Source organism: Sarcophilus harrisii, chromosome 4, assembly GCF_902635505.1.
Source record: "Sarcophilus harrisii chromosome 4, mSarHar1.11, whole genome shotgun sequence".
Lineage (NCBI taxonomy): Eukaryota > Metazoa > Chordata > Mammalia > Dasyuromorphia > Dasyuridae > Sarcophilus > Sarcophilus harrisii.
The window spans coordinates 257,448,853-257,470,202 of record NC_045429.1 but is presented as its reverse complement, the minus strand read 5'-3'; the positions used below and the strand labels follow the sequence as shown (position 1 = coordinate 257,470,202).

Here is a 21,350-nt window from a genome sequence, read left to right as displayed (position 1 = left end):
CACGGACCGTGCACGGGCCACAGATAGTGCGTGGGCCCGGGGCGTCCCACGGACCGAACGTGGGCCCGGGGCGTTCCATAGACGTCGTGGGCCGGGACGTCCACACGACCGTCGCGTGGGCCACGGACAGTGCGCGGGCCCGGGGCGTCCCACGGACCGTGCGCGGGCCCGGGACGATGCGCGGGCCGGACGTCCACAGGACCGTGCGGCTGAGACGGCCACGGACCGTCGCGGGCCACGGACGAGTGCGCGGGCCGGGCGTCCCACGCGGACCGTGCGTGGGCCCGGACGTGCGCGGGCCACGGACGTCCGGGCCGGTCCCACGGACCGTGCGTGGGCCACTGACAGTGCGCGGGCCCGGGGCGTCCCACAGACCGAGCGCGGGCCACTGACAGTGCGCGGGCCCGGGGCGTCCCACGGACCGAGCGCGGGCACGGGACGCTCTCGGGCGGGGCTGCTTGACGGGAGAGGCACGCGGGAAGGAAGCGGAGGAGAGAGCGGCAGTGAGCGTGCGCACAGCTGGGGGAGGAGCGGCGGGAGCAGGAAAGAAGGAAGGGAGAAGGAGAGTTCAGAGGGTACCGGAGGCGGGGACGGGCCAGGTAAGCGACCTAGAGGAAACCCGAGTTAATTTTCCCCTTCTGCAGCCCCTTTGCCGTCTCTCTGCAGCTCCCGTCCCTTCTGCGGATGCGAGTCCCGGGGGCTAGCTGAGAGCGGCTGGGGAAGCTGGCCAGTTCCCTCACCTGGGGACGCAGCCCATGAGTCCCCTGCCGACGGACTTCAATGTAGGAGCCCAGAGTGCCTGCCGCTCACTTTTTCCGCGGGGAGCCCACGAGGCGGTGGCCCTTGCGGGTGTTCTCCAGGGGCCCTTCCAGCTCCTCCATTCCGCGGCTGCTGCAGCCCGGGAGCGGCTTCACACCTGGCGCGGTTTCCAGAGAGGGGGCCTTCGGCTTAGTCATTTATTGCAAATCCAGCCGCTCCTGGTTTTTTATCCTCTGCCCTCCCTTCTGGGAGCAGACACGAACCACTTCGCATTAACTAGCACACCCTAAACCGCGCGGGATTGTGGCGGCAAGTGTAAAGGGCATTAAAAAAAAGCCTGCAAACTTCATTCCTAGAGGAACGCGTGCTCTCTGCGGAAAGGAGCCGGTTTGCAGCGGTGAGGAGGTACCTTCTCGCTTCAGGAACAGTTCCCTTCCATTTTCCCGTCCCGCATAAATGCAGGATGGTCTCCCTGAAAGCATCCGAGTGCTGCCAGAACTTCCCTTCCTTAGGTGGCTTGGCTCCCTGAGGCACACCGTGCTTGAAAGCAGCCTGATGGGCAAGTCACGCGTATCCAGATGACCCTTCCTTGGGAAAAAGGCAGGAGAAAATGGATGAAAATGGAGAAAACTCTGTGGCGTTTGTTGTTCCCAAGTCAATAAACAGTAACTTCGGTGGTTTTGATTTCTCTGTACTTTGGGATAGGATTTTCATGATAATAGCTAGCCTTTACAAAGGGATTCAAAATTTGCAAAATGTAAACAATTTGCAAGCTATTAAAGTATTGAGCTGTTCCGTTTGAACCTCACAATGACTCTGAAGTAGCCATTATTATTCCCATTTTATAGATGAGGGAACTGAGTCTGAGAACTAAAAGTGATTTGTTTGGGTTATATAGCTAGTGTCTGGACTTAAGTATTTCTGACTCCATTCCATCACTCTGCAAATCACTTAAGTGCCATAGAGTTGGGAGCCAGAAAGGAGAGATCTTACAAGTGAGCTGCGCTTTGGATAAGTTGTTTTTGCAGCATTTCTCCCAAGTTTAGCAATCAGATTCAACATCAAAACCGAAACTTACTTCAAGGATGCATTTAACCATGTGAATGTTAAATTAAGGAAGAGGATGTTGAAAGTTCCTGATTTTATTCCTCCTCAGGCTCACCCTGTTAATGTTAACCTTTCCTGGGTTCAGTTGCCTGAAATAATGGCCTTGAATATGTTGAGCTTGCCAGTTTGGTAGAGGAATGAGAATGTGAGTATAATTAGTTAATTACTTTCTGTTCCTTAGAGAAAGAAATCCTTATTTTCCCAGCTCATAGGACAGTGCTTTATACAGAGTGAAGTGCTTAGTAAATGAGTGTTATAGAAAGAGCCCTGTGTACCAGAGGTCAAGAGACAATCCTAGATTCCAGTTCTGCTTCTCTATTAATTGTATGTATTAGATTATCTCTAATCTAATCAATCAATAATAACTGACATTTATATAGTGCTTTAAGATTTGCAAAGATTCTATCCCCACCATTTAACTGAAATAATTCTTTCCAATATTGTCAATAACTTTTTAAATTGTCAGACCCAATGACCTTTCCTTAGTTATAATTCTTGACCTTTCTGTAGCCTTTGATTGCTACTTTTTTTTTTTCTGGATTCTATTTTTTTTTTTTTTGACCATTTTAATACTGCTTTTCTTAAGGCCTTTCTGAAAATTCCTTACTCTCCTTCATTACTTCTGTCTTCTCCTATAGCCCAAATATGAATGTCATTTTGTCCCATTCATCTCTCATCTTTGATGATCTAGCCCATAATTAAGGCTTCAATTATCATCATAATGCAGCTAATTCCAAAATCTCTATTTCAAGTCCAACCTCTCCCCTGAGCAGCTCTAGTTTTATATTTGCAGTAGCATGTTGTATATCTCCTCCCAGATAATCTACTTATAAATTAAATATAACTAAATCAGAATTCCTCCCCAAAATCTGCCTCCTAGTTTATTTAGCTTACCAGTTTCTCTCAGTGACACCAGTGTCCAGGCTCAAAACCTTACACTCATTTTTGATATTTTTCCTCTTCCTACCGCATTTTACTAATGAGACTGACCTTCCTCTAGCAAGTAAAAGTTAATTTTGAGGGAAAATGTTTAAGTATACCAAGATTCAACCATATGGGAGGCACTTGAAGTTTTTTTTTTTTGTAGAGTTCCTGATAACTGGAAATTATATATTGGATTTGTGAATACAGTTATCACTCTTTCAAGACCCTTTGTTGAAAGGGACTTAGATAGGCATTAAAGGAACCTTGGAAGTTGGGTAGGAAGAGGAATAAGATCCCTTGAGAGAGCTTCTGTAAAAGGTAGTCTGGATTAGTGCCTTAATGCAATCAGAGCATTTTAGACTTGGAAGATACATTAGGGGCCTTCTAATGGAACCTGGAAATATGTTTGTTGTAGTTTTTATCTGTTCCCAGTACTAATGGCCACTTAATCCCCATTTGGGATCTTATGGGTGATAGTGGCAGAAGATAGGGAAGATGTGGAGATTCTGATAAGGCTCTCTAAGTGTTCTAAGTCATTTGGAAAAGTTTAGGAATACTCATAGGGCAGCTAAATGGCACAGTGGACAGACTGCTGAGCTTGGAGTCAAGTAGATTCATCTTTCTGAATTCAAACTCAGCCTCAGATACTTACTAACAAGTCACTTCACCATATTTATCTCAGTTTCTTCATCCTGTAAAATGAACTGGAGAAGGAAATAAACCCCTTCGGTATCTCTGTCAAGAAAAATCCAGATAGGGTCACCAAAGAGTTGGATGTGACTGAAAAATGACTGAGCAATAATAGCAGTAACCTAAAGAGTTTTAATTTTAAAATTAATATCTTTTAGTTTTATATCACTTTCATTTCCCAAAATGTTCTTCTCATTCCCCTATCTAGAGAGTCGTCCTTTATGCAAAAGATTTATTAAAAAAGAGTTAAAAACTAATGTATTAACCAAGCTAGTATTCCATATCCATAATCTCCCCTCTTCTGGAAAGCTAGCAGGAGGCAAGGTGGCATAGAAGGATGCCTTCTTATATCTCTTTTTGGGAGGCTAGATTTGGCTATTATAATACATCATTCACTTAAATTTTCCTCTTTTCCCTTTCCCTTTTCCTTCCCTTTCCCTTCCCTTCCTTTTCCCTTTTTTCTTCCCTTCCCTTTCCTTTTTTCTTTCCTTCCTTTCCTTCTTTCTTTCTCTTCATTTACATTGTTACAGTCACTGACCGTGTAATTTTCTTGTTTTTACTTCATTTTGTACCACTTCATCCCATCTAAAAGTTCAAACACAATTTGTCCAAATCAAGGGAAACTTTTCAGTTCAGTAATACTCCCTGATGTTATATCTCATCCTAAGATTTCTGGTACCCTCAATTCAGGAAAACCTAGGAGGCCTAGAAGGAAAAGCTAAGCATCCAAGATGACAATGGAAGTAATTAGTTGGTTTGTGGACTAGGATAAAATAGCACCTGTGTTAGCTCACGATGTCTATGAAAGCCAGGAACCTGTAGGACCAAAACAAGACACCAAGTGTTGGAGAAGTAGAAAGCAATACTACTAGAGATGTGGTAGATTAGCAGAAATGAAAAAAACCACCGTGGGTGGTGAGAAGGGAGAGCAGACAGTTGAGGCAGCTGTAAGAGAGGAAATAGAAGAAATATCATTTAGAAGAACCTAATTATTTGGGGATAATTTGCTCTAGGGACAAGAAATCTCTCATGCTTCCTTAGCCCCCGAATTATTGTGTCAGAGCTTGCTGTAGAAATTGATAGTTGTAATGTTTGCCTGGAGAAATCAAGGAAAAGTTAAAGTGATATTCTTCCACTAAAGTCTTTTGATAATGCTTCCTTTTGGCATGTAAGTGACCCTGGACTTATAAAAACAATGTTTAAGTAGAATACAAGGTCTGACAAACCCCTACCAAGTGGGAAAGGCCTTGAGTACACACCTTGGAAACAGTCTGTGTGTCCATCCTCACCGAGTCTGGAGAGACTTTTCACCCTAAAGTTGGCCATTCATTGAGTGATCAGTTTCCCCCCCCCCCCCCAACCACAAGACTTTTGCTAAGACATAGAAGAGTTTACAATCTGTATTGGTGGAGGGAGGGTCCACAGTGAAGAAATCATAGATCCTTGAGGGGGATGCTCTGCTTATTAAGGCATAGGAGTGTAGAATGTGTTTTGTAGAGTTTCCATAAGAAAGATATTTTACATTTGGACAGTTGACTTATCTGGAATCCTAACTCTTGAATACTTCATTCCTGGATGTTGCCAGATAAGAGGAAAGAAGGGTTGATCCTAAGCATTTCCCTACACTTTTCTTCTTCCGATAAACAGACTTGAAAAATTACAGATTTTATTTTTTGTGCTTGTGTTATCTTATTAATAATTTTTATGTATCTGACCCATATTTCCTTGTTTAAAAAAATCTTTTTGCAGTTTTATCTTATTTGGTCCTGTTTCTTTTCTCTCTTTCTTTAGACGTGTAACCATGACTATTGACTGGATTGGTTTTGGATATGCTAGCGTAATAGCATGTGGAGGCATTTTGGGATATCATCGTAAAGGTAAATTCTAAAATTTAAATCTAAAGGCGACTTAGCAATCATTTTTCAAGAATGATGTAAGGACCTGTGCAAAAGAAGAACTTTAGAAACTTCTTAGTTTTAATGTCATCTTTAATACTAAATTCTCTTTAAGTTCCATAATTATCAGTTATTTGATTGGGGGGAAGGGAGGGTGCAGATGGTGATGCAATGGATAATTGAGCACCAAGCCTGGAGTTGGGAAGATATGAGCTCAAATTTGGCCTTAAACACTAGATGTGTGACTCTGGATAAATTACTTAATTCAAATTTACTTAAGTTTCTTATCTGTAAAATGGACACTGGAAAAGGAAATGGCAAACAACTCTGGTATATTTACCAAGAAAATCTCATGGGCAAATCCATGGGGCCATGTTGACTTGGATACTACTGACCTACAATGAGACTGATAGGAATTCTGATGAGTTAATGTTAACATAGCATATTGATAAGGAAAAGTATTTTGGTGCCAAAAACTGACTTGTTTCTAGTGTCCAAAAGAAAGAAAAAACTAACTCATTGGAGAATTTGAGGTAGAATTTATTTTTTAAAGATTTTTTTTTAATTTACTTTTTTCAGAATTTTATTTTTTATATTCTCATGAAATTATTTGAAGAGTCATTGTGAGGTAATAAAGTTAGAGTTTGGGACTGCTGATCTACTGTCTCTAACCCAGCCATCCCAAGCAATGGCCTACAGCAGTGTTGCCCCAAAATCCTCCAAATGCCCTTTCCTGTCTGAGGTTGGGAGTCTGGGAGTTTGACTTGGGAGATGGAATTCCAGGGTTCACATGTAGGCTTTAACACTTAGATTTTGGGCAATTTACTTAACTTAAAGAAAAAGAAATTACTTATGTTCTCTAATTCCTCTATTGATCAGATCCTTGACTTGTTTATCCTGTTAAGTATATAACTGAGCAAGGTAAATTGTCTTGGAGGAGAGAAATTCATAGGCAAATTGTTTCTTACTTTTTTTTTTGCTTCTCACCCCCTTTATAGTGAAAAATTGAGGCTTTTGTTTTGTTCTGTTTTTCTCACAACTTTGTTTGAAAAAAGACAAAATAGCAAAAGTTAGTTGTAAGAACTTGCTTTTTAAAAAGAGATCTCTTAGAAGACAAAGGCAGAAAAACTATCTGTCTTAAATAATGTAGGTATTTCTCCCCTGGAGGCTAAGGGGATAGAATAAAACTAATGATCCATTACGGCCTTTTTGTGCCTTGTAAGTTGTGATTAAAGTTGCTTTTTTTCCTCCTCTTTTGGTGTTAGAAAAGTGAAGAAACCAATGTAACCCCTATAAATGATTGCCAAACTTTGAAACTTCGTAGATAATCATCTATTTTGAACTTCAGAGGAATCAGATCCTTTGCCTGGCTTAGTGGGTGTGATGTGCTATATGTTGTGGGGCTTGACACCAAGTGATGGCAGGCACCAAAAGTTGGGGTTCAGTCATGTGAAGAATTCACAATGGCCGTTCTCTTTGGTAAAAGGTAGATTTATTTAAAGGAATAGGTTACGGACAAAATGAAAGGATATAATAGACACCGGGAATGGTAAGTATGAAATAAAGATAGGAAAGCATATGAAAGACAAATTCCTCTGTGGAACTCACAATTACCCAGTAGAAAAGGAGCACTCCATGAGGTTGGGACATGTCTTTAGCTGGCAGGCTAAATCCTGAAAGGGACTTAGTACCCTAAAAGAGTTAAGTAGCTGTAAAGAAAAGAAATGGGGTTGGGAAGCATAGTGTAGTTAGGGGAGATACCATGTGGTATGGGGGAAAGGGAAGGGGAAAAATACCTCAGGGCAGAGTGCTATGGCTGGCTGACCCTAGGGAAAGTAGCTGCAAAGCCTTGTGCCATAAGTTATTTTATTGGAGAATTTTTGCCTCAAGGTCTTGGCATAACTTGGTTTTCTGACTGGGTTACTTTTAGAAGGTGGGATGTAGGAATTAAACTGATCTCCATTATCTGAACCTTCTTCCTGCTTGCCTAAGGGTAATCCCTTATTTTTATCAATTTTTTATCAATTCTCTGTTAACCACACCTAACTTTGAAGACCTCATCAGATGGAATGCTAAACTTGGAAAAAAAACAAGTATTTTATTAATCACCTACTATATGCCAAGCACTTTTAAATATTATCTCATCGGATCTTCAATAACTCTGGCAATAAGTGCTATTATTATCATCCCCATTTTACAGTTAAAGAACTGAGGGAAACAGGTTAAATAACTTTTTTAAGCTTCAGGAAGTTTTGGATTTGAATCTTGCTTCAGACCCCTATTAGATGTGTGACAATGACTTAATTTTTCTGACTCCTTCAGTTGCTCTTATTTCCCATAAAATTAAGATAATAATAGCTCCTACCTCACCCAATTATTATGGAGCTCGTATGAGAAAGTGTATGTAAAGTGATGTGTAAAACTCATCTCTATTGAATTGCTTGTAAAAATAAAAATTTTTCCCCAGACAGCAAAGTTTCCAAATCATTTCAGTTATAAAATAGCAAAAGACCTAAGGGTACCTAGGTGACTCAGTAGATAGAATACTGAGCCTAGAATCATGAAGATTTGTCTTCATGAGTTCAAATCTGACCCTCAGACATTTATTAGTTTCCTCATCTGTAAAATGAGCTGAAGAAAAAAATAGCTCAACACTCTAGTACCTTTACCAAAAAAACCTCAACTGGGGTCACTAAGAGTCATATACAAATGAAACAACAGAACAAGACACCTGAATATTTTTTCTCCTTAAAAAATCAGATTATGAGAACCATTTATTGTTGAATTTCTTTATTTTAAATTCTTGGTTATAAATGAGAACATGGTGAAGCGTCAATCACAATGAAGAGGATGTAAAAATAAAAGATGTCAATGAATATTTGTCTTTGAGTGATCATAAATTAATCTAATGTGCTTCCAAGATTCCCTTCAACTACTAGCATTCCATCTTCCTCAAATTATGCTATATTTAATTTCATAAATATTGTGTTTTTACTTCTCTGTAAGCCCAATGAGTGTGGTTTCTTAAGAGATGAAGTACTTTGGGGATTTTTTTTTTTTTACATTTGCATTCCTAGTACCTAGGACTGCCAGAGTAGAGTCGTAGAAATATTGAATTGTTCTCTCCCAAAGGTGAAACTTTGACTTGCTCATGAATTGAATTTAAGTGGGGCAGAATTGTGCAAAGCCATCAGCCTTGCTCTCTCCTCCAGAGTCCAATGGCCAGACAAAAATCAAGATGTCTGGCAATAGCCCAGGATGCAAGATTTATGTGATAGACAGAAAGATGGTAGATATAGACGATAGAACAATATGAAAAATAGACTGCTGGATGTGATAGAAATACTATCCCGATGAATCATTTCTTCGCAGTACTTTTGAAAGAAAGTTTATTTTTCTTCAAATGTTTTTAAATTCTCTACAAAATTTCTATTCTTATGCCTTGAGGTGGAGGGAGAAGGTGATCTTAGTAGTTGTTCTGGAACACAAAGCTTTGGCAGGTTATCCCATGCTGAACAAAGGGCCTGAGAATAGGACTGGAGACAGATTGTGCATCTGTTTTCTGTGGTCCATCAGATAGTACTTTGAAGAAGTCACGATCTGTCTCCATAGAGAGACAACCCACACCAGAAGAGGTTTGTGAAATAGTAGGGTGAGATCCTCATGTTTTATATTTCTTGGATTTGCATTTCTGTTTCTGATCCTCTGCTCTCTTTGTTGTTTTAGGAAGCATTGTATCTTTGGTTGCTGGTCTTTTCTTTGGCTTATTGGCGGGTTATGGAGCTTACCGTATCTCCTGTGACTCCCGAGATGTCAAAATGTCACTATGTAAGTATTATATTGATCTAGATTGAGGAAAGAAAGTATTAAAAAAAAAAAATCAATTCTCTTAATATATTTCACAAATCAGTAAAATAGTTTAGTGAGACCAGAAATCAACATAGCTCAGTTGGGTCCTAATTAGTATGAATAATGAATCCATGAAGCAGTCTCAAGTATTCAAATTTACCTTATCAAAAATTATAATTGGATCATCCATGTCACATGTGCATTCAAGTTCTTTCCTTGTCAATTTTCCCACCAAATCTTTCAGCACTTCTCTTTGTCTTTTCAAATATTTATCTGTAATAGTGAAAATAAGCAAAAAGATTAAAACCCTTTCCTTGCATTAAAAAACAGTCTGAGGACCAAAAAAATAGTAATTATCTAAAATATGATCATTGGTTCCAGGCCAATGGGAATATGCATGCCAAGTAGAAGCATAACCATAGACAAAAAAATTATACACCTTTTATGGACCAGTTTGATCATAGATATCCAATCGGAGAAGGATTGGGAAAAGAAGTGAATTAATATTATTCTATGGCAATTTAATTGCATTAAAAAGCAACTGAGTTTGCCCATGAACTGAAACACAAATCTATATTTCTTTTGGGAAATAAAATAATGATATATTTGAATTTGGGATAGGGAGAAGAAGAGAGTTGGGACTGTGACTGATGTCAGGAGTAAATTAGGGGAAAGAAAGGAGGATAGGAAGGAAAGAAGGAATAAATAAAGGGAAGGAAGAAGGTAGGAAAGAAAGAAAGGATAATCCTTAGAAGAAGGCAGTCCTTCTAAAATGTTCTTTCTACATGCTTTCAAGCAACTTGCATCCAAAGATTTTTGTCACTTATAAGCATGTTATTTGGCAAATTGTGTAAAAGCAGTTTTTCAAGTGTGCTGTTATAGTGCCATAAACACTGCATGAAGCCTACTGGAGATGTGAGTTGTTTAGCAACTGGCCTGCAAAATGTATAATACCTGGCTCTTGGATATTCTCAATTCTATTAGTTAGGCAGCTAAGTTATTTATTCTCCATGCATGAAATTCTCCAAGTGTTATAACATTATAAAAATCTATATTCTTCATTTTCAGATTTAAATTATTAATTAAAAATTATTTTTATGATATACTATTCTCCTAAAAACCTCTATAACTTCATCATTGTTTGTGTTTGTGTGGTAAGTCAGGGTCCCTTTCATGTTGTTACAAATGTCTCATTAAAAAAAAATGTTATATTATTTCTGGTTAGCTATTTGAAAACAAATGTTCTCCTAATTGTTATGTATTTGAATATTATGTCTTTGAGGAATGGAGCCATTCAAAGTTTGGACAAAAAACAAAAACTTGCTGTGACTTATAAGAGGGGAGGAATTTTGACAAATGAGATGATGTCCTTATTTTTTCATGTGTAAATATAGAATTGCTCCATTGTAATTTTAACTCACAAACTGATTTCTTTTACAGTCACTACCTTTTTTCTGGCCATTATGATGGGCATGAGGTTCAAGAGGTCCAAGAAACTAATGCCAGCAGGGATTGTGGCTGGCCTCAGGTAAGGAATTGTTTCTGTCCTTAATTTCCTTTGCTGAGATTCAAAAATAATGAGTTTTTGGCAATTAGAAGTTTCTAATTTTTGTAAATAAAGTAATTCTGAAGGCATTTTGGGTTTTGAATCAGAATGATGTACATTCGTATCCCACCTTAGACAAATGCTAGTGATGTCATCCTGTACAAATCATTTGGTCTCTTGGTGCCCTAATGAATTCCCTAAGGCTATAGGTTATACATAAGTAACCTCTCTGCATTGGTAGGAGGAGTTTTCATTCTGAGAGATTTCATAGGTTACTAAATGTAATTTTCATAAGAGCCTAGAAGCCTATGCAAGCTTTAAATTAGCATTCATTAAATCTTTCAAACTAATAAAGATCAAGGGACTACTAGGTAGAGTGCCAGGCCTGAAATCAGGAAAATTCATTTTCTTGAGTTCAAATCTGGCCCCAGACATTTAGTAGCTGTGTAAGACATTTAGTAGCTAGGCAAGTCATTGAATCTTCTTTGCCTCCATTTCCTCATCTGTAAATTAAACTGGAGAAGGAGGTAGCAAACTAGTATCTCTCTCTTTTTTTTTTTTTTTTTTTAAAGGATCATTGAGGTCATGAATATAAAAAGCATTTTGAAGCCCTAAAGCAAGATATGTATGCCAGCTCTTAGTATATGTTGATGTGAATATACATGAACATTTTTCAGAATCATGGATGCTAGGGGTGAGTGAAGTGAAAAAGACCAACAATTCTTCTTATTCTTATTTTTATTATTATGATTTTTATTTACAAGATATATGCATGGGTAATTTTTCAGCATTGACGATTGCAAAGCCTTTTATTCCAATTTTTCCCCCCCTTCCTTCCACCCCCTCCCCCAGAAGGCAGGTAGACCAATATATGTTAAATATGTTAAAGTAAAGGCCAGCAATTATCACAGCTAAGGATCAGATTTTACCCTGCTATATTCTTAAGTATCATAATTTGAGCCTAATATTTACTTAGTATTTTAGTCTATAGTTGATCATTAGAGATCATATAGTATGAGAGGCAGCAGTGAGGGAGTAAATAGAGGGTCAGCCTTGGCCAACAGAACCTGGTTTCAGGTCTTAACCTCTAACATATGATGGCAGTGTGACACTGGATGCCCCACTTCATTCTCAGAGTCCCAGTCCACTTTCTAAAATGTAAGAAAAGTGGCCCTTTTGTATTGGTAGGTGATGTCTCTCAATTCAGGAATTTCCTTTCATCAATTAAATCACAGGTTTTAAATTAAAAAAAAAAAAAGGCAAGAAATACAGCTTTGCATTCCTTCCCTTCACAGTCCCCAATGGAACAAACTTTGCCTTGAGAGTCACAAAACTTGGTTGAAGTTTCATTTGTGATGCCTACTAGCAGCATGATTTCAGTCTCAGTTAACTCCCTTGGGCCTCAGTTTCCTTGTCTATAAAATAAGGTGGGGTGTGAGTTGGAGGTACAGGATGGACTAGATGATTTTTAAAGTCACTTCTATTCTTAAATCTGTATTCCTATGTACTTCATGTCATTTCAGTCATGTCTAACTCCTTGTGACCCCCGTTAGGTTTGCTATTTCCTTTTTTTCCCAGGAAACTGAGGCAAGTAGGGTTAAGTAAGGCCCAGAGTTACAAAGCTAATAAGTAAATGAGGCCATGCTTGAGGAAGGAAGATGAGTCATCCTGACTCTAGGCCCAACACTATCTACTGCACCACCTAGCCTAGGCAATTGTATGGCAGTTACAAATAGACCTCTCTGTTCAGTCTATGAATTACCCTCAAATTCTCACTTGGGAAGTTCCACATTTAGAAAATTGAGAAGCTTGTTGATTGTCAGCTACTAGAAGTATTTTTATTGACATTCCCCCCCCCCTTTTTTTTTTTTGCTAAGGCAATTGGGGTTAAGTGACTTGCCCAGGGTCACACAGCTAGGAAGTGTTAAGTGTCTTGAGACCAGATTTGAACTTAGGTCCTTCTGACTTCAAGGTTAGTGCTCTATCCACTGCACCACCTGGCTGCCCTCATCTTTCCCATTTTTATATCAACTTAATTTCTTTCTTTCTTTATTTTATTTTATTATAACTTTTTATTAACAGAACATTTGCCTGGGTAATTTTTTACATCATTATCCCTTGCACTCACTTCTATTCCAACTTTTCCCTTCCCTCCCTCCACCTTCTCCCCTACATGGCAAGCAGTCTTATACATGATCAACTTAATTTCTGAACATTTCCTTTCTCTTTCCTGATTCACAGAGCCATCTCATATGATTTTTTTTAAAAGAGTTTGCATCTTATAAAAAACCAGCCAACACAATAACTTTCCTATGTTATATGCAGTACTCCACACCCATACTCCCTGTATTTGCAGATAAAGGATAATGATGCATTTATCACTTCTTCTGCTTGGCCAGTTTTATTTTTATAATTTTATAGAGGGTTCCATTTTGTTCTTTTAGAAACAAAGGCAGCCAAATGACAAACTGATTAGAGCACTGGGCCCAGGATCAGGAAAATCCAAGTTCAAATCCAGACTCAAACACTTACTACCAATATACCTCTGGCTAAATTATTTCATCTCAGTTTTCTCAACTATAAAATGAGAATAGTAACTACTTCATGAAGATCAAATGAAATAATATTTGGAAGGTACTTAGCCAAGTGCCTGACACATAATAGGTGCTTGTTCCTTTTTCCCTTTTAGGAGCATCTTTTGTAAACAAATAGGGCCAACTCAATGTCATATTAGCCAAACGATTAACTATATTTTTATGTAGAAGTCCAGGGATGAGTCTATTTAAGATCCTTCTATAAAATTGCCAGGATTCCAAAAAATAAGATCTCCTATTTGGATGGAGAACCAGCCTTAGAGTGAGGAAGGCCTAGTTTCAAAATCTCCTTCTAAATATTGTGATTGCATGACATTGGACAAGTCATTTAACATTTCTTCCCCTTCTCCCCACCTCCAATTCTCTTAAGATTACAAAATTTAAGAATAGTTTCTGATCTTTATTGATAGAGGAAATTTCCTCACTGAGTGCTCCCTGTACCCAGGAAATCACAGGGATGGTCTAAAATAAAAAAAAAAAAAATTATTGTATGAGCAAATATCTGGGATTTCTCAGTAATCAGATATTTATTAAGCCATTACTTTGCACCAGTTGTTCTATGCATTGATGTATAAAGGAAGAAGTAATGCCCTTGGGGGAAATCACATATAAACAGCTATGTCTATATCAGATCTATACAAGGTAAGTTGAGTCTCAGAGGAAGAGTACTAACATTAAAAGAAACTGAGATTGAGCCCTAAGCTGAGGCTTAGGGGAAGTCCAGGTATGTGTGAGGTAGAAGAAAATGTTCTGGAAATGGGGCATTTCTGAGTTCTCAGTTCAGTGACTAAGTAGTCAGCATGTACAAAGCACAGCACCAAGTGCTAGTAGAGAGATGCTTTTTTAAGTATTTATTTTGTTCTAAATGTATTTATTTGTACTAAATGATATTTAGTATTACAGGTGAGTGATAGGACATTCATAGACATGGAGTACTTACTATATAGTGACTGTTCTCACTCACTAGAGTAAGAAGAGAAAAGAGACAAAAATAATGTATAAATTCACAGGAAGGAAAAAGAGATCATTTCCTGCTGTTGGATCAAACCTTAATTCTTGTGGAATTTCTTGACTGGATTGAGATAGTTGATAGCTTCTGTTTCTTCCTAAATGTTGAAACCATGATCTTTTTAAATTCCCATAAGATTTTCTATACCAGTATACTAATGAAGTCTGGATTCTTCCATGTCTGTGAAACCTGATTTTTCCCATGGTAGTCCATCAGTTTACAGTCAACAAACATTTAAAGGCAAAATGTCACTGACTTCAAGGAGCTCATATTGCAATAAGGGAGATAACATACAAACAACTATGTGCCCACAAGATGTCTAGAGTATAGGCCTGACTAATCACCTCTTAATTTATTTTGTAGATGTCTTATTTATAATCTATCTAGTATAATATACTACATATGTATATATTGCATATGTCACATATACACTTCCATTTTGTCACATACACACATATCCTCATATGTATATACACACATGTATTTGTATATATATCCTATATAATATATAATCCACCTATAATGTAGTACATAGAGAACTAGTGTGTTTAAAGTACTTTAAGATTTACAAAGCCCTTTACAAATACCTTATATTTCAGGTCTAGCATTATATCCGTTGTGCTACCTAACTGTCTCTAGACTTATTTTTTTGTCTTCATGTTTTGTGTCAATTATTTGTCCTTATATTGAATTTCTTTTCTTTTGAAACAGCCTCTTGATGATTTTGAGACTCGTCCTGATGCTTGTATAAGAATCATCAGCTACCAAGGACATAATTCTCATCCCTCCACCACAGCAGACTAAATATATGCTTTGTACTTGAAAGATAAGTTTCAACAAGAAATTTCAAGCATCTGTAAGGAAAAAAAAAATAACAACTAACAAACTGACACTTCTCATATTAGCTTTTGTTTGCAAGCTTTTTTAATTTTTTATGCCAAAAATTTTTTTCAACTGTTTTCCAGTTGGTGAGCATTGTTTCCTAAAAGGAACAAAATGAATCATTCCTCATTAACTCTCATTTCCCCGTTTTTTATTTTTCAGTTTAGAAGGTATAAAGTTATTGTCCACCATCATAAAATTTTAAAAAGTCTTTTATATTTGTTTACTAAAATTTCAAACACTGATGTCACCAAACTAAAGTTTACATAGCAGTACTTGCCTGATAAGATGCCTTATGTGATATTTGACTAAAATACTAACCAGTTGTCCTAGTCTTTCTTTGTCTTACAAGCTGCATAGGAAGTACTTATTTTTGACCTGAATTTAAAATTTTCTTCTACCCTCTGCAGACATTGGATATGGGAACAGAGTGTAACTAATATTCAAATAAAAGTTCTATTTTAAACTTGTTTCTGTCATTATTGTATGAGATATGTTATAATTTAAAATATGAGAGGAATTTGGTTAAAAAGAGAAAAAAATAATAACTCTGCCTTAAATGCAATAATGGCCAGTCGAAGGATGAAATGAACAGAATATTGGGTCTAACGTCAGGAAGATTCATCTTCCTGGGTTTGAATCTATCTCAGACACATTAGCTGTCACTTAAATCTGTTTGCCTCAATTTCCTTAAATTTTCTGATATTCTTTGAGTCTAAGCAAGTCTTTTTGTTTGTTTTAGTATAGATGTCATTTCTTTCCACTTTTGAGAGGTCTTTGATTCTATTGTATATTTTATAGACCTGTGATTTTGGACAAGTCACTTAACTGATTACCTCAATTTCTTCATCTGTCAAATGAGCTAGAGAAAGAAATGGCAAACCACTCTAGTATCTTTCTTTGCCAAAAAAAAAAAAAAAAAACCCTAATGGGGTCATGAGGAAAATCTCGATGGGGACTTGACTGAAATAACTAAATAACAAAAGCCCAAAATTTTGCAAAAGTTTTATGTAAGTTGCATTTCTTATCTCAGGAGGATAATTGATTATATAGTGGTAGGTAGTCAGTGATTAAATGTGGCATATAATTAAAAGGGATCAGGTCTTGGAATCAAGATTTAAACCCCTAGTTCTGATACATGACTTTGAGTCACTGAATCTCATTTTCCTCCTCAGTAAAATCAAGGAGTTTTGACAAAATAATCACCAAGGTTTTTTCCAAGTCAAGTAAATAAGCATTTATTAAATGCTTACTATTTGCCAAGTACTGTACTAAGCCTCCATTTCTAAACTGTATGATTCTTTAAAATAAGGATTCTTAACATTTTTTTGGTGTCTTGTGAAGCCAACAGATTCCATCTCAGGATGATTTTTTTAAAAATTCATAATTGAAAGAATACTAAATTTCAGTTAAAAGTTAATGGGCAGAGGCAGCTAGGTGGTGCAATGGATAGAGCACCAGCCCTGAAGTCAGGAGGACCTGTGTTCAAATCTGACTCCAGACACTTAACAATTCCTAGTTGTGTAACCCTGGGCAAGTCACTTAATCCCAATTGCCTCAGCCAAAAAAAAAGAAAAAATCACATAAAGATGTGATTTTTTTTTTCACATCTATGTTCATGAACCCCCCTGAATTCTATCCATAAACCCTTCTGGGTACGTGGATGCCAGGTTAAAAATCTGATGTAGAACCCAAAATAGTTTTTAGTTTGCCAAAATTGCTGCCACTCTGCATCTTTAGTGATGTATTTTTGGCAAAAGAACTAAATATTGTTAGGGAGAGTTCAATTTAAGCTGATAAAAGCTTGGAAGGAAATGTATAAACATCATTTTAACAAATTACCATGGTTGTGTGAAAAGAATGCTGAATTAATCGTCAGAAATCCTGAGTTCAAATTCAAGTTCAATATAATGTTAAGTCACTTAAGCCTTTCTGGGGACTCATTTTTCTCATCTGCAAAGTGAAGGTGTTGCAACTAAAAGACCTCAAAGTCTTTTCTTAATCAATGATCCTGAACTATGCTTGAATTTTGCCAGCAGAGAAGAGTAGTTGGAGATATTTTTGTAGGACTGTTTTGAAATGGCAAAAACAAATTGGGCTTTTGGCACCAAAAGTCACTAAATTGTGCTTACCCATTTTGTGTTATAGAGTTTTTTAAATAATACATGATAAGTTCCAGCAATCCCATTCCTGCCAGACTGTTTCCATACGAGATGACAAATAATACAATGGAAAAGTATGTTGGGTCTGTGATTGGGGATTCAAATTCCATTTATTATCTATATGATCCTACACAAGTCATTTTTTAAAAACCATTTTCTTTTTTTTTTTTTTTTTGGCTTTACATTAATTTTTTGAATACACATTCCTTTATGAATCATGTTGGAAATATACTTTAACATATTTAACATGGATTGATCTACATGCCATTTGGGGGAGGGGATGGAGGGAAGGAGGGGAAAAGTTGAAACAGAAGTTTTTGCAAGGGTCAATGCTGAAAAATTACCCATGCATATATCTTGTACTGCATTTAAAACTACATTAAAAAAAAAAAAAAAAAGAATCATGTTGGAAGAGTATAATCAACAAAAGGTATAACCACAAAAAGAAAAAAACAGAAGAAAAAGAATTGTTGATTTACTATTCTCCATAGTTCTCTCTCTGGATGAGGATGACATTTTCCATCCCAAGTCTATTGGAATTACCTTGAATCACTGCATTGTTGAAAAGAGCTAAGTCCATTATAATTGGTCATCACATAATTTTATTGTTACTGTGCAAAGTGTTCTCTTGGTTCTGCTCACTTTATGCAGCATCATTTCTTGTTAAGTTTTTCTAGCTTTTTCAGAAATCAGCCTACTCATTATTTCTTATAAAATAATAATATTCCATTATATTCATATGTCATGACTTTTACTCAATTTCTAATTACTCACCACTACAAAAAAGGCTGTTACAAACATTTTTGTACATATGGGCTCTTTACCTTTTTTTAATGATTTCTTTAGGATACATATGCAGTAGAGACACTGCTGGTTTATAGGGTATGTGCATAGTTTTATAGCCAACTGGGCTTCCAAATTGCTCTCCAGAATGGTTGGATCAGTTCACAACTCCACCAACAATGTATCAGTGTCCCAATTTTCCCACATCCCTTCCAACATTTATCATTACCTTTTCTTGTCATCTCAGCCAATCTGAGAGGTATGTAGTGGTAGCTCAGAATTGCATTTCTCCAATCAATGGTGATTTAGATCATTTTTTCCTATGAGTAGAAATGGCTTTACTTTCTTCATCTGAAAATTTAACCATTTATCAATTGGAAGAATGACTTGTATTTTTATAAATTTGACACCATTCTTTATATATTTTAGAAATGAGGCCTTTATCAGAAACACTGGCTGTAAAAGTTGTTTCCCAGCTTTCTGTTTCTCTTCTATCTTGGCTACATTGGTTTTGTTTGTGTAAAAACTTGTAATTTAATGTAATCTAAATTATCCATTTTATATTTCAGATTGTTCTCTAGTTCTTTGGTTATAAATTCCTTCCTTCTTTATAAGTCTCCAGAGGTAGACTATCCCTTGTTCTCCTAATTTGCTTTGAGTATCATCCTTTATGTTTAAATCATAAACCCATTTCAACATTATCTTGGTATAGGGTGTTAGGTATTGGTCAATCCTTAGTTTCTGCCATACTATTTTCCAGTTTTCCCAGAAATTTTTGTCAAATAGTTAGTTCTTATCCAGAAGCTGGAGTCTTTGAGTTTATCAAAAACTAGATTACTGTAGTCATTGACCATTGTGTCTTATGAAGCTACCCTGTTCCACTTATCTATTACTCTATTTCTTGGCCAGTACCAAATGGTTTTTGTGACCTTTGCTTTATAATATAATTTTAGATCTGGTTCAGCTAGCTTTCCTTCCTTTGCTTTTTTTTTCTTTTTCCCATTGATTCCCTTGAAATTCTCAACCTTTTATTCTTTCAAATGAATTTTATAATTTTTCCTGGCTCTATAAGGTAATTTCTTGGCAGTTTGATTAGTATGATACTGAATAAGAAGAATAATTTAGGTAGAATTGTTATTTTTATTATATTAGCTCAGTTTAACTATGATATTCTTCTAATTGTTTTGATCTAACTTTATTTGTGTGAAAAGTGTTTTGTAATTGTGTTCATATAGCTCCTGGCTTGGTCTTGGCAGGTAGATTCTCAAATATTTTACATTGTCTAAGTAAATGGGATTTCTCTTTTTATCTCCTGCTGCTGGGGATTATTGGCAATATTTAGAAGTGCCGTTTATTTTTGTGGGTTTATTTTATATCCTGCAACTTTGCTAAAGGCATTAATTGTTTCTAGTAGTTTTTAAGTTGACTCTCTTGGAGAGTCATATACCATCATATCATCTGCAAAGAGTGATAGTTTTGTTTCCTCATTACCTTCTCTAGTTCCTTCAATTTCTTTTTCTTCTTTTATTGCTAAAGCTAACATTTCTTGTACAACATTGAATAATAATGGCGATAATGGGCAACCTTGCTTCACCCTTGTGGATCTTTATTTTCTTCAGAAGCACAAAAGGCTTTCTTTGGATTGTTCCTGTTACATTGCTTGCTTACACATGTGGCTAGAAAAACTGAAGGTCAATATTACGTAGCAAGAAAAAATTTGTGGGAATTATCCAATATGTAAGGCACTCTATGTGATAGGGGAATTCCAGATTGAATATATGTTCTTTCTCATAATAAGCCTTTTAAAAATTTGAAATTATTTTTCATTTTATTTTCATTTTAGTCAATTTTCATAGGGCATTTATCTAGAAACCTTAGAAGTCATCTAATTTTTTATTATTGTAGAGTTTTTTTGTATTTTTGAATATTATATTGTATTTTTGGTATTGTATATTTTATATTGTCTATATAATGTATATGCTGTATATTTTATTGTAGAGATGTTGAAAAGTCAAATAATTTTGATGAACTGCATATAGTTGACAGAGAAAGAATGAAATATTGATGGAATTGCTCTCTGGGGCAGGCAGGGAAGGGTACTGAGAGGAATCAATTTAGTTTCGTGGTCCTACTTTCTGTAGAGGTTGTTCAGCCAGAAAACCAAATTATGTCAAGCCCTTATGGAGATCGTGGGCAACCATTCTTTGTTGTGTCCAGCCAACAAATCTCAGTAATGTCCCTGAGGTTAAATGTCCCCTATAAATCTACTTGTGGCCCATGGCATCTTTCTGAACCCCGTGGGGTCAATCCCTCCCTCATGGTGTTTTTCCCCTCACCCCTCTCCCATGCTACATAATGTTTCCTCTTTCATCCCCCCATCATACCTTATATATGTCTCCTCTTTATAACTAACTCTTTTAGGGTGCTAAATCTCTTTTAGGATTTAGCCTGCCAGCTAAGAGCACTCTTGGGATATTTCCTTTCTCCTGCCTATTTTTAAGTTTTACTATGGAACTTTTCCATCATTAATATTAAAACCCCTTTTATTGTTACATACTTTCTCAATTCTATTCCATATTCACCATTCCTGGTGCACCTTGTATTTCTTCATTTTGTCTGTAATCTATTTCCCTAAATAAATCTACCTTTTGCCAAATGCCCATTGTGAATTCTTCACATGACCAAACCCCAACATTTAATACTCTCCTAAATCATATCATCTGGTGGCTACAAAGCACATAATTTGCTATCCCAACCACATGAACTTGACAACTCAATAATTCTATATTTCCTTTATCCTTTTGGACTTCCATCATGGTAGCCTGATACCTTTTTCTTTGGAAATGAAGAAAATGTTTGCCTTTCTTTGTTTTAAACATTTACTTTGTCTATGAAAACAGGTTTATCCCAGACATTTACTAGTTTGTATGTATCTTTTGGGATTGCTTTTGAGAGGAAACAATTGAGGGGGAGTATCAGAGGAGAGAGAGAGAGAGAGAGAGAGAGAGAGAGAGAGAGAGAGAGATATTTAAAACTGAAGTCTTTGCAGAATATTGTCTCTAGCTAGAGACTCAGAGCTTAAGGGCAGGAAGTGGGATAGGGGGAAGTAGGGAATTTTAGATTTCTTTTGTTACATCTTTCTGGAACAGA

General features: G+C 36.9%; 1 protein-coding gene across 2 annotated transcripts; it reads left to right on the top strand.

Moving 5' to 3' along the window:
• Window positions 1–393: 393 nt before the first annotated feature.
• Window positions 394–15,724, top strand: TMEM14A (transmembrane protein 14A). Of its 2 annotated transcripts, none has more exons than XM_031964725.1 (5): window positions 394–599; window positions 5,272–5,357; window positions 9,102–9,203; window positions 10,665–10,752; window positions 15,085–15,724. In XM_031964725.1, the coding sequence occupies exons 2-5, from the start codon at window positions 5,282–5,284 to the stop codon at window positions 15,122–15,124; spliced, it is 306 nt and encodes a 101-aa protein (XP_031820585.1). In that variant the 5' UTR covers window positions 394–599; window positions 5,272–5,281; the 3' UTR covers window positions 15,125–15,724. The 2 variants fall into 2 exon arrangements, with proteins under 2 accessions (XP_031820585.1, XP_003769198.1); XM_003769150.4 differs by lacking the exon at window positions 394–599 and adding an exon at window positions 1,906–2,011.
• The last annotated feature ends 5,626 nt before the right edge of the window (window positions 15,725–21,350 follow it).